Here is a 12,500-nt window from a genome sequence, read left to right on the forward strand (position 1 = left end):
ATTACGACGAAATTGTGGGGCTCTGCCAGGGAGCGAGTGTGGACTCAATTAGGCCTACTTGGCGAAGGCTGCGTAGCGTGGATGGTTAAAGACAAGACGGAAATACATGAAACTAGTAAATGAGTCAAATACATTTACTGAGGTGTGTGTGTGTGTGTGTGTGTGTGTGTGTGTGTGTGGAGAGAGAGAGAGAGAGAGAGAGAGAGAGAGAGAGAGAGAGAGAGAGAGAGAGAGAGAGAGAGAGAGAGAGAGAGAGAGAGAGAGAGAGAGATTTATATTAAATAAAGGATGAAAAGGGGAACTCAACGGAAAGGGCACTTTACATAAGAGGAAGGGGCTTACTGGAAGCTGATTATCATCCTAACAAGAGAACCAAATAGAGGAATTATGGGTTCAATGGCAATCGAGGGGGAACGAAGGCAAAAAATGCACTGAAATTACTGTTTCATTAACGAAAACATGTCAATTCCACTTCGCCATGATTACAAGTCATTAAAGCAAAGTACATTGGCTTGAGAATGCAATATTGCTTGAAGACAATTCTGTCATACACATGCATGTTGCTAGAGTGGGCACTAATGAATTTTGAAATATCGGAGTGATAGCATTTTATTATTCGCTAATTTCGTACATTGCGGTCTAACCTCATTTCCCTAAATACTAAAGGTACAATGAAAAGGGTGGCGAGGAAGAAGCAAATGACATTTGGCAAAATAATTATGTGAAGAAAATCACGGAGGAAAACGTCTCACTCGGACAACATCCTGTGAATTTGATCATGGACACTTCACGCTCAAATAAACACTAAAATATTGAAATATATAGAAGTTTTCCTCTGACTTAGAAGCTTCTCATTACCTTTGAATATATACAATTCACATTTCTTGAGCATATGGGTACTGGAATCTGGTCTTACCTTAGAGGGTCGAGTGCTGTCGGAAGATAAGGAAAGCTGTAGGGGTATCCATCCTTCTTCAGCGTCTTGGGCTTCCTGCGTGGTCGGTATTTGTAATCCGGGTAGTCCCTCATGTGCTGAGCCCTGCAACATAAGTCACACTTGAATAACAAAGACCCACAGTATTTAAATTGCGTACACTAATAGTTTTCTGTGCCAGAACTTCCCTTGATTCTGAAATGTCTCCATATGTTAAAATGTCAACAATTAAACCAAAGGAAATCATTTACGACTCCTAATAAGACTTTCAGTTATCTAGAAAATTTGATTTCCGAGTCAGAGCACTGACATATAACGGTCATGAGAACTGTCATAGATTTAGCAACTAAACGTCTTTTTCTTCTTGGACAGTGTGGCTCCGAACGGGGTTAAACCTTTCGATTCGAAACAAGATCTATATGTATATAAAAATACATAAATACATACATACATATATATAACACACACACACACACACATATATATATATATATATATACATACAAATATTAAGCGATAATTGTTTAATATCCAGTTTGCTCTACTTTGGAAATATCACCGAAGGGGAAATGTAACTGATAAATGATTCAGCACCTGGGAGACTCTAACGCCCAGCAGTACGTATCAACGACTTTCAGTCGAGGTGCTAACCACCCGGTTGTCTCTTGACAGTCAAGTGGTTAGCACGTCGACTGAAAGTCGTTGATACGTACTGTCGGGCGTTCGAGTCTCCCGGGTGCTGAATCATTTATTGAAAATGATTCCCCTTCGGTGATATTCCCGAAATAGAGCAAATTGGATGCTAAACGACATTTGTAGCTTAAAATTTGTGTAAATAAAATGTCATGGTGATGTGAAAAAAATTCACACACACATATATGTGTGTGTGTGTGTTTGTGTGTGTATGAAGTGAGTATGAGTAGGAGTATGTTCTTAATGCCATGAAGTATTAAATCCTACAACATTCACCCTTTGCGCAGCAGAATACAAATTAAAGCACTAGTATGATCTTGAAAAATCTATTTTGCCCTCTAATCCCTATCGGCTACCTGAAGAGCGGTCACACTTGAGAGTTTCAAGGTTGTGGTTCGGAAGAGAAAAAGCATCGCGTCAGTTTTACAATAGCATCAAGTGAAGCCCAGCAGCCTCAGCAAAATCTTCAAAATAATTTCATTATTGATAATATTATATCAGCTAAAATAAGTCCACACTTACACTATTAGCTAAGAACAATAAAATCCACTTTTATAAATTATCCATCATAGCCAGACCTTACAAAGGCTTTAGATCACCCAGCAGACAGAGAGCTCACTCCCTACTCGGCTCACAAGTCTCTCTCGAGGACACTGCAAAGCCAGGTAACTCGTTAGCAGTTCACAAGAAAGAAGCAAGATCAGCATAAGACATAGTCTGACCTTTACAAAAGAGCATATTAACCTGAATGTCTTTCTGTGGGCCAGATTTTCCGAAGTTTTTTCACTTTTTTTATGCCATGTAGCTGTTCACACACTAGTATAAACTCGCAGTTCTGATAAAATGGGAATGAGGGACTAATGAAAGAAAAACAATTTGAGCTGCATTTTCGAGGCAAAAGGAACAGTTCCTTTGCAGGCCTTATAGTTTTGTTGATCTATGATTGAAGAAAGTGCAATGGCCTTTGGAAGTTAGTTTTTTGTTTATCAGTGATCTTTCACATCTGAGCTGCAGTTCATGAACTTGCGGGCACTTTATTTCAACTATGCAGTCAGACCTCTGCATTATGAGAAGCAATGACGATGATGCCAGAAATTTAAACGATGAAAAGTTCATGGCTGGGCTTACAGTGCAGGTTATCTTAGTTCCTGGAACTGAAATATAATCCTGCCTGCTTAGTAGGACCTTGTAGGGAACTGACTGCGCTCAAATACGAACAATTCCCATGCTAAGTCATGCGATTTGTAATAGTTTGCCGTTTCAACCTTTTCATCTTCATCACTGATGTGAAGACTAAAAGTAAAGGCGCAGACTCAATTGTGCCCAGATTTTCAGACCTATCATCTCCCTACAAACAACGACATCATCAATCTGGCATTGCATCGCCAAAAGGAGCGCTGTATATTAACTGCATTCAGGGACATGCATCTCCACGCGGAACTGGCTGAAGAGTGTTCTACCTACATTTCATAATCAGTTTGTCTGATACTGAATATGGTGTGGACACATAAATCGTAGTTGGAACAAGGAATATTCAATTGAAATTTAGCTATAGCACATACAATGCTGCATAACAGCTGAATAAAGTACAAAGAGGGGGCTCCGACACCATAACACTCTAGACTCTGAGACTTCATTTGCTTTGCTTCAGAATGGCGTTCTTCGCAAAGACAGGAAAGTGACCCCAAGTGACGTGCTCCATGCGAATGGAATTAGCTTTTTTTGCGATAGGGCCATAAACATAGAGGGAGAGATTGGACAACCTATGATAGCCAACCAGTTTGTGACGAGCACTGCCTGGCGCCATTGCTATGTGTTGATTCTAATGTATACAATGACGCAACTCATGCAACCTAATGTGAAACCCTGTACTCTTTAAAACGTGTTTTCACGCTGTCCTTCAAGACTGTCAAATGATTTATGCACCATTTACTAAATGCAATATGTTCTGCGTGCAGAAATAAAAGTATTTAATTTTGCTGGTATATTTTTTCTACAGTTAAGCCATAACCTTTTGCAGATGTGGCGACATTACAACATTATGATTTTGTTGCATTGACAGCCAATTTTCTCAGCAGTCATCAAAGATTGGTAATTGATCTTTTCAGCATTTACCAAGGACATTGTGCACTATATGTAGAAATAAAAATATTAATTCTGTCTGCTGTAGTTTTTATACACTTGAGCAGTAAAGTTGACCAATTTGCCGACGTTATGTGTCTTTCTTTCCACCATAAATTTACAGTTTTACTCTCTAGAGGCAGAACTTATCGTTCTTTATTCATGGGTCAAACTGACAGGCCGTAAAATTTGACAACAGTATGCTAAAATAATTGTCATCTCCAAAGCTGTCATCCCATATAAGCTTCATCCATAGGCGTGATAATATTGTTAATAGCCCAGGTTTAATAGCCTGATACCTAACAGCCAATATTCAATAGTCTGTACAATCCTTATACTGGATTTAAAAATTTACTGTACCTGGTACTGTTAATAGGGATACAGTTAATAGTGTAGTTTGCAGGGCTGTATAAATCTTGCAGTTGCCAATACTGATGTATATGCCGGCTTGCCCCTTCTGGTTACTTCTTATTAGACTAAATCTGCTTTGGTAGCCATATTGTTGCCTCATAAACATATTCTAGACTTCAAAGTCTGTTGCAGAAACTTAAGCTCATGCATACCAGGAGGTTTGAAAATGTACTCTGGCAGAAAATGCTGGCTGCATATGCGTGATCCATATAGTAGTTTGGCTCTTTATCCCTTCTGCAGTTTCTAAACCAAGTAAGGTAGCAGTCTCCCTCTTTGTTCTTGTCAGGAAATCTTAAACACAAAATTGACAAAAATCAGTTCTGAATCTCACATGTCACATATCAACAGCAGGCTTCCTACACTGACCTACAGACATTTTTAAGGCATATTTGAACCTACCAGGCTACTCATAGATCTTATAAGAGAAACTATTTAATTACAATATAAATGTAATTGCAATCTGCATTAATTCATATTCATACAGTGTGAATCAGGGGAGGGTACACGGTACATACCGTACAGAACCAGATCAAAGCATCTGAACCATGACACAGAAGTTATTTGTACAGCTTCAAGTGCAATTATTACCAGGAGGTACATATAAAGAGTTACGTAACATGTCACAGTCATACTGACCTATAATTCAACAAACTTATTTACACTGTACAGTGCAAGTTAGGCTAGCCTGTAACAATAACTTAGACTTTCATAGCTAGCCAAGACTTGAGCTGTATTTCATAGTCTGTGGAGAGGGGCAGATAGACAAATCGGCATTCGTGAAGGTTATGCCAAGTTAAGCTACCTTTGCTAAGCTAAGGTTAGGCTATGGAAGGCTACCCTTGGTTATTTGTTGATCAACCCTGGCAGACCAGCTAGCTGGAAAATTTACTTATAAACTAGCTAGTTGGTAAAGTTTATTTTTAAAGCTATAATGTAGTATGAATTTGAAGTATCCTTTTGGGTAAAAATGATAATGGTAAAATTAAAGAATACTACCTTTAAGTGTTCTGGCAGATGAAATTTAGCTGAGTCCTCTGCATACAAGGAGGTCTGAGGACTTATTGATAACATGGCAGATAATATTATAACACATCATTAACACTTAAAACTGCAGCACGCCTAGGGTTAGGTCTCATGATACTAGTAGGGAAAATTGTCAGACTTAACCATGGTTATATATACTGACAGTAATCCTTCATGCTAATTTATTAGGCTATATGAATTTAATGTCAAATAGGCTTTAATAAAAAAAAAACTTATTACAATATTCATTATTCTATTAACCCAAAAAGCAGGCGTGTAGTTGACTGGAAGTTGACTGTGATTTAACACATGTTTACTTGGGGTTGATTCAAATCGTCATTTACTTGTGAAATGTGATCCCCTGTTCTTCTGTGATCCTGTTTCTGTATGTAACACAGTTGGTGGCCCAGCACTGGGTGCCAGAGGTGGGTCTGTCGCTGCTGGTCTGTGCAGCCGCTGCCGCTGCCATATCTGGGAATCAAGACAGCAATGGGGCCTTACTTGAACGTGACAGTCACGTGACTGTCCAATCTCTCCCCTCTGTTATATCTATGGATAGGGCATCGGAAACTCCTACTGATATGATAATGAGTTTTTTTTTATATATTTCTCTATTTATTTTGCAAAGCTGCAGAACTCGCGTGAGATTCCTTTGAGATTGTCATCAAGATCCTTTTGACTGTTTTGTCACTGCTGCATAACAACCACGGTATCCTTGTATGCATTCTTGTTGAGTTAATCAGATTTGCTAGTGTTGTGATGGGTTCGCTAGTGTTGTGAGAATTCACTCAAATACAGAGTTATGTTTTTCACATAATTGTGGGTCTGATAATCATGTTAGACATGCAATCCACATCTGTTAATACATTTTATTAATTTTATAGTTTCAGGTAAATATAGATGTACTGTAGGTCACGATTCTTACTGGATTTTGTAGTTTATTCCAACAGTACATGCGATTTCTATGTTTACTTAATAGTACATCGAGATCAGTAATACCATTCAGGGAGGGAATCAGCAACGACTCACCATGTCGTGAAAAGGGTTAATAATGAACACAGATTTTGAGAGAGGGGCTCTCCACCACCTTGGTCCAGTACAACGCTGACATAATCCAGGGGAAACGAAGTCTTTTTTTCTCTAGTACTAAGCTATGGTGATGAAAATAAAATGTTTGCAAAACTTTCAGTGTTTGTCTGTCTGCAAGTTTCCGAGAGATTTGTGATCCTAACGTATGTTAGGCCCGGTGCCGTTTTTGCAGTCGATGAAACAAAGCCGGAACTGTTTTCCAGAGAAGGACACCATATGATTCAGCACCACCAAACTGAGCAGCACGCAAAGAGCAGGTGCATATTTCTTATCCGTGAAGACACATGAGGGGACAGGCACTGCTGCAACAATGGGAAGCAATGAACCCGTTTGACTGGTGTTAGATCAGACATGGTGAGGCATGGAACATCTGGACTGCTTTTACACCTGCTGATAAATTTTGTTAGGTGACCAAACATGGATGCAATAAATATACTTAAAAGCGCAAGTTCTGCAGTACTGAGCAGTTTTAGCGGTCTGTAGTTAGCCTTGCCAAGACTACTTAAGATGGACCGGCGGAGATTGATTGATATTAAGACATTGTAGTCCCGCGATTCAATGAACTTGAGAGAAAGTTACGTTATGAAGAGTGAATTTCGATATACACTTTAGGTTTATTTATTGTGGTACAGTGATAAGTATTAACGCAGAACTGCTGGTATTTTTTATTAGAATACACCTGGTATCAACATGATTTAAAACATCGGAATTTTAGGAATTTTTTCTTTCAGCGACTCGGTATCTTTGCACGAGTCGCTGAAAGAAAAATGTCCTTGCCGCCTGAAAGTCCAGAGACTCCGCATGTTAGTATCGAAACAAATTGACTTGTCCGATTACAAAAGATCCGATGTATTTAAAGATGTTTTAAATCATGTTGATACCAGGTGTACTCTAATAAAAAATACCAGCGTTAATACTTATCACTGTACCAAGGACATTTTTCTTTCAGCGACTCGTGCAAGGTATACTTGGCAGTTTTGCTGCTTGTATCACCATATAAAAGACTCAATCAGTTATCTAACGCACTACTGAAAATATGGCAGTTTGAAAGGACAGACGAAAGCTAAAGACAAGCCAAGCACAAGTTTAGAGGCGTAGGGATGAAACAATGGTAAACCAAGTGAAGTATTTTTTTCTTGCATATTCTACCAGGCCTTTCGCTGGACTTTTAGATGTTTTAGCCTCATGGTCAGAACTGCTAAGGTTATTATTATTATTATTATTATTATTATTATTATTATTATTATTATTATTATTATTATTATTATTAGTATTATTATTATTATTATTATTATTATTAATTATTATTATTAGTAGTAGCAGTAGTGGTAGAAGTAGTAGTAGCAGTAGTAGTAGTAGTAATAGTGTAATACCGCTACAGATAAAACCGGAGAAAAATATCTAATTTGAGACGGAGGTCCAGAAACCTGACGTGCAGGGGTAAAATTAAAACTGATTTTCCGTATAAAAGAGTAATATGGATATATATCAACAGTAATTTATAATTAAGATAAATATTTTTTTAAGAAACTGTTGCAGAATCTTCATTTTCGTAGCAAATGGCTGGAAACATGATGCTCTAGCTAAAAAAGACGAAACATAAAATTACCTATGAAAAAACACTGTTCGGTGGTGGCGCTCGTTAACGGGAATGACCAAGGCTGTAACAACAGGCACCTATGACTGAACAGAATGTTCTAGAGCCCAGATTGTTTCTGTACGGAAGGGATAAGGAGCGAGGAAAACTTTAGTGGATCAGGCCACTTATTATCGACGGGGAAATTTATGATATATTGACGAAGACTGAAGACCACTGCGGGAGAAGAATCTTACGCTTGTAAGATTCAGTTTTTTTATGTCAGTCTAAATGAAGTGAGGTATGGTAACCGTTACAAGCAATTTACGAATCTTTATCTATCAATGAATATGTTTGCCAAATTATGTAGAGGGAAGGGCCGCCGAATTCGAGTAAAACAGATATTTAAAGTAGATGTTTATAGGATCCCCATGTTTGCTCACTTTCTTTATTGAAACTTTATCTCTCTCTCTCTCTCTCTCTCTCTCTCTCTCTCTCTATATATATATATATATATATATATATCTATATATATATATATATATATATATATATATATATATATATATATATATATATATATATATATATATATATATACATACAGAGAGAGAGAGAGAGAGAGAGAGAGAGAGAGAGAGAGAGAGAGAGAGAGAGAGAGAGAGAGAGAGAGAGCAGATTATTAGGTTGTTGGGATCATGGCAGTAGAGGAAAACAAAGTGTCGCCGCTAAAGCGTTCACGTTTACAGAGAAAGTTGATGAGAAGAATCATTTATGAGACAGAGACAGAGACAGAGACAGACAGAGACAGAGACAAACCGCATGAAATACATCTATGCAAACTGATTATCCTTTTGTGGTCTGGGCCAGTCTGTATCTTCTCACTTGTTAGGAATTACTAAGCAATTCCTATTTCATGTGTTTGACTTAATTTCTGTATTCTATCATTAAACATCTAACAGACCTCTCACAGCCGAGGCGATATTTTCGCAACATATCCTGTGATCGTTGATGAGTTCAGTTTTTTAGTTTCTTTCTTGTCCTCCTTTCAAGGGCTATACTCTTTCCCGCAGCACCTCCTCTGCTCTCCCGTCTTTCTGCGGCCTCATCTTGCGATCCTATCCCTCGCCTCAGCCCCCGCTCTCTCTCTCCGTCTCTCTCTCTCTCTCTCTCTCTCTCTCTCTCTCTCTCTCTCTCGAACCATCAGTCCCTGGAGGCCTTGGTGCAGCTGCTAAGAGAGTAAACAGTCCAGGTTCCAGGAAACAATGCGAAGAAGAAGGGATTACGGGGCCTTTTTTCCATCATATGAGAGCCATTGTGGGGATGGTCTTTCTTCCAACCGTGTTTCGAAAGACAATGAGTATTTCCCAATGTTGAAACAGACACGGTTCCATATTTTCGAATGCATGAGAAAAACAGAGAGAATGGGACTAAGATGGAATATAAAAGGTTTAGAAAAATGATTGTGAGGGGCGGGGAAAGAGGGGATAACTTTCGCAAGGAACACCCCCTAAAGGAAGGGAAACAACGGAGAGATGAGAAAAGGCACAAGCAGATGGATGTGTGGAAGGAACATCTGCAAATAATACGTTGGAATTTTGCAATATTGTGTGAAATAAATCGAAATTGTTCACACAAAGCGCTCCAAATTCACCCCATTTCTAATTCATACTATTCAGCTTTAAGGCTCAACAAGCGTATTTTCACGAATGCCGATATTCATTTTGTCCTGATAGCTTGTGGGCTACCAGGAGGAAGGGTCCATACTGCGGGCATAAGGCCTGTAAAATTGAGTTGCGATAACAACAGCGTCGCTCTAAAGACAAGAAGTAAAGTAACTCAATAATTTATGAGTTTCTAACGGTAACGAAAACTTTGAGAAATTCTAGTATGAATTCACTTGAAATGAACATTGAATTTTACCATCGAATGAGAAGTCGACTTGATTTCATCGCTTCCCGTTACGGGATCAAGTCAGCTTTGGTGTTTTCCTCAAAATTCTGAAAATGGCCGAAATGAAGTTAAGATTTATACACTAAAAATAATTTATCTTTTCTAGTAAGAAAATGGAAGTAAATCCCAGTTCTGAACCTGCAACTGATAGAATAAAAACCAACATCGCTAGAACGAGTTTCACAAACATGCCGGAAATAAAAATGAAAGTTATTCTTTTGCTTTTAAAATACTTCGAGGTTTTAAAACTGACGTGGAAACTGTCTTACCACGAAGCAGCAATACCCAGTTCAAACGTTAAAGCTTATTTATCAAATAATTACTTAAGGAAATTAGCTACTAGATTACAGCACATTTCCTTCCATCTGCATCTTCCAAATAAACCGCGTTTAAAAAGTACGACTTCATATTTAGTGCTTCGAGAGATCAGAGTGACAGACATTGGAATTTCCTGATATTTACATAAATATTTTAAAATCCTTCCTTTCAACTGTGACCCAATGGACCAGAATCCAGAAGTTGAATTTCTCTTTTAAGTTTGCTGTTTAAGGAGGAAAAGAAAAGCCAAGGGAAGTATCACTCTTTAGTTGGTAATTACAGTTACTGAACTGAAGCAAAGGCTACATCTGCAAAAGCATGAACATAAAACCGAAATTCATGAGAAGGGGAAAATCTGCTCGAGGGGTTTTACGGAAGAGGCCAAAATCTAAGCGAAATATTTTTCAGGAATAAGAGCTTCAGCGGAAAATGCACAAAAGTACGAACTTTAAATGGAAAATTATTAACTCATGTTCAGATCACAAAGAACACAATTACGGATTCTGACGATATCTCAAACTGCCAGTTAGCTCATCTATTAGTTATGGAAAGTTTAGAAGCAAATGACCTACACGCATATGCATGTATGTATGTATATATATATATATATATATATATATATATATATATATATATATATATATATATATATATATATATATTATGATAAAGTATTTCAATGGAAAAAAGGATTTTTTTACATATACTTGAAAAATTGCTTCTGGTAAAAACTTCCCATTTGTGACATTTCATCCTTTGTTTTCCGTGACTTCACCAGGATACCTAAAAATTTCCATAGAATTTGGTCTCATAAATGATGAATAATAATAATAATAATAATAAAATAAAAAAAGGGGACAACAATATTCTAAGAACCAATGATTTACCTAAGCCTCGATGAGGAGGATGCTAATAACAGCCGAACCTACCGAAAATGTAAATAAGGAAGACGCAACAACATCAAATATGTCTGAAAATACCAAAAGGGGTCCAGTTCTTCAAAGAATCACCGCATTCTTTCATGCAACAATGCTCAGCAGCTGCATTCCTTGCACAGTAGTAAGGCAGGAACAGACCTCTGCCATAAGAAAGAAAATGGAAACTAATTAATGTTTGTACACATCTTTTATATATTTCCTCCGTTAACACCTTGTGCAGTATTTTTATATAGTATTGCAGAACTAATTAATGAACTGAGGGTTCATTACCCTACAAGTTGTCCTAAAGCTCCCATACCTAAGCGTTCACCCCATACCTATACGTTCACATTATATCTGTTGTCTTAACAATCCTGAATACAAAAATGTCTGTGGCCACATATGAACAGGAAGTGCAATGGTTAAAAAAAGCCAAAACCTTCCGCCTTCAGAAAAGAAAGTTGGAGGTCATGTGTCTCACACAACAAAACTCGTACCTCTTGACTGAAGGTAGGGTGTTCCAGTCACCTTACGGGTTGAAGGAAGCTCCAGATCTGTATTCTCGATTAAGAATTAAACAAAGTGAGCAAATTAAGAAGTAGTGCAATAAACATAAGCCACATGAACTTAAGTGGAAGAGAGAGAGAGAGAGAGAGAGAGAGAGAGACAGAGAGCCAATATGCTGTGCAACAGCAAGAAGAAACAGACTCTTCCACACTGCACATGCATCGCTTCGTGGGACACGAAGACGAATGCACCTGAAAACCTGTGAATACATTGACCTTAGGAAGTCTGGAAAGGAAGAATGGGATGTATCAGAATGGAGTCTGATATTCCTTTCAGTATACACAATTCCATTTGTCCCCCCAAAAATAACGCTGCTTTTTTATTATTATTATTCTAAGTCCCTCTGTGCTCTATACATGCACTGCATAGAAATATATGAATATCAGTACACAGGTATAAATAAAGTCTATTCATCCTTTTCTTCAGCCGGATGTATTTTCTTAAAAGAGATGATTAATGGCTATATTTGGTACTTGGTTTCCTTCTCATTTTTCCCTTTTACACACACATAAGGACTCTGCCACACGCTCCACAAATACGTAATATATATATATATATATATATATATATATATATATATATATATATATATATATATATATATATATATATATATATATATATAAAGTGTATGTTTGTGAGAATGTGTGCGTCTGTGTCCGTGTGTGTGTGTGTGTGTGTGTGTGTGTGTGTGTGTGTGTGTAGTGAAGCAGACACATGAAATTAATTGCAAAATATCTAAGAAATGAAAACACTTATATTACATTAAGGTGATAATATGTGGCTATAAATTATCGAAAATGTAACTCTACTGTATTCGTTTAGTTCCACTTTCTTGGTCATCCTCATCTTTATTGAATACTAGTCTTGACAGTTGTGATTGCTAATACGCCCACAA

At 37.6% G+C, this 12,500-nt stretch overlaps 1 protein-coding gene across 3 annotated transcripts in view; it reads right to left on the reverse strand.

The window, feature by feature from the left end:
• LOC136842593 (transcription factor Sox-14-like) overlaps positions 1-12,500 on the reverse strand; it is a 150,235-nt gene that overhangs the window by 57,198 nt on the left and 80,537 nt on the right. For all 3 annotated transcript variants that reach the window (XM_067110168.1, XM_067110166.1, XM_067110167.1), the window contains exon 2: positions 917-1,039. In XM_067110168.1, coding sequence (XP_066966269.1) covers positions 917-1,039 — 123 coding nt within the window. The remainder of the gene's footprint in view (positions 1-916; positions 1,040-12,500) is intronic.

Source organism: Macrobrachium rosenbergii, chromosome 10 (genome assembly GCF_040412425.1).
Source record: "Macrobrachium rosenbergii isolate ZJJX-2024 chromosome 10, ASM4041242v1, whole genome shotgun sequence".
Lineage (NCBI taxonomy): Eukaryota > Metazoa > Arthropoda > Malacostraca > Decapoda > Palaemonidae > Macrobrachium > Macrobrachium rosenbergii.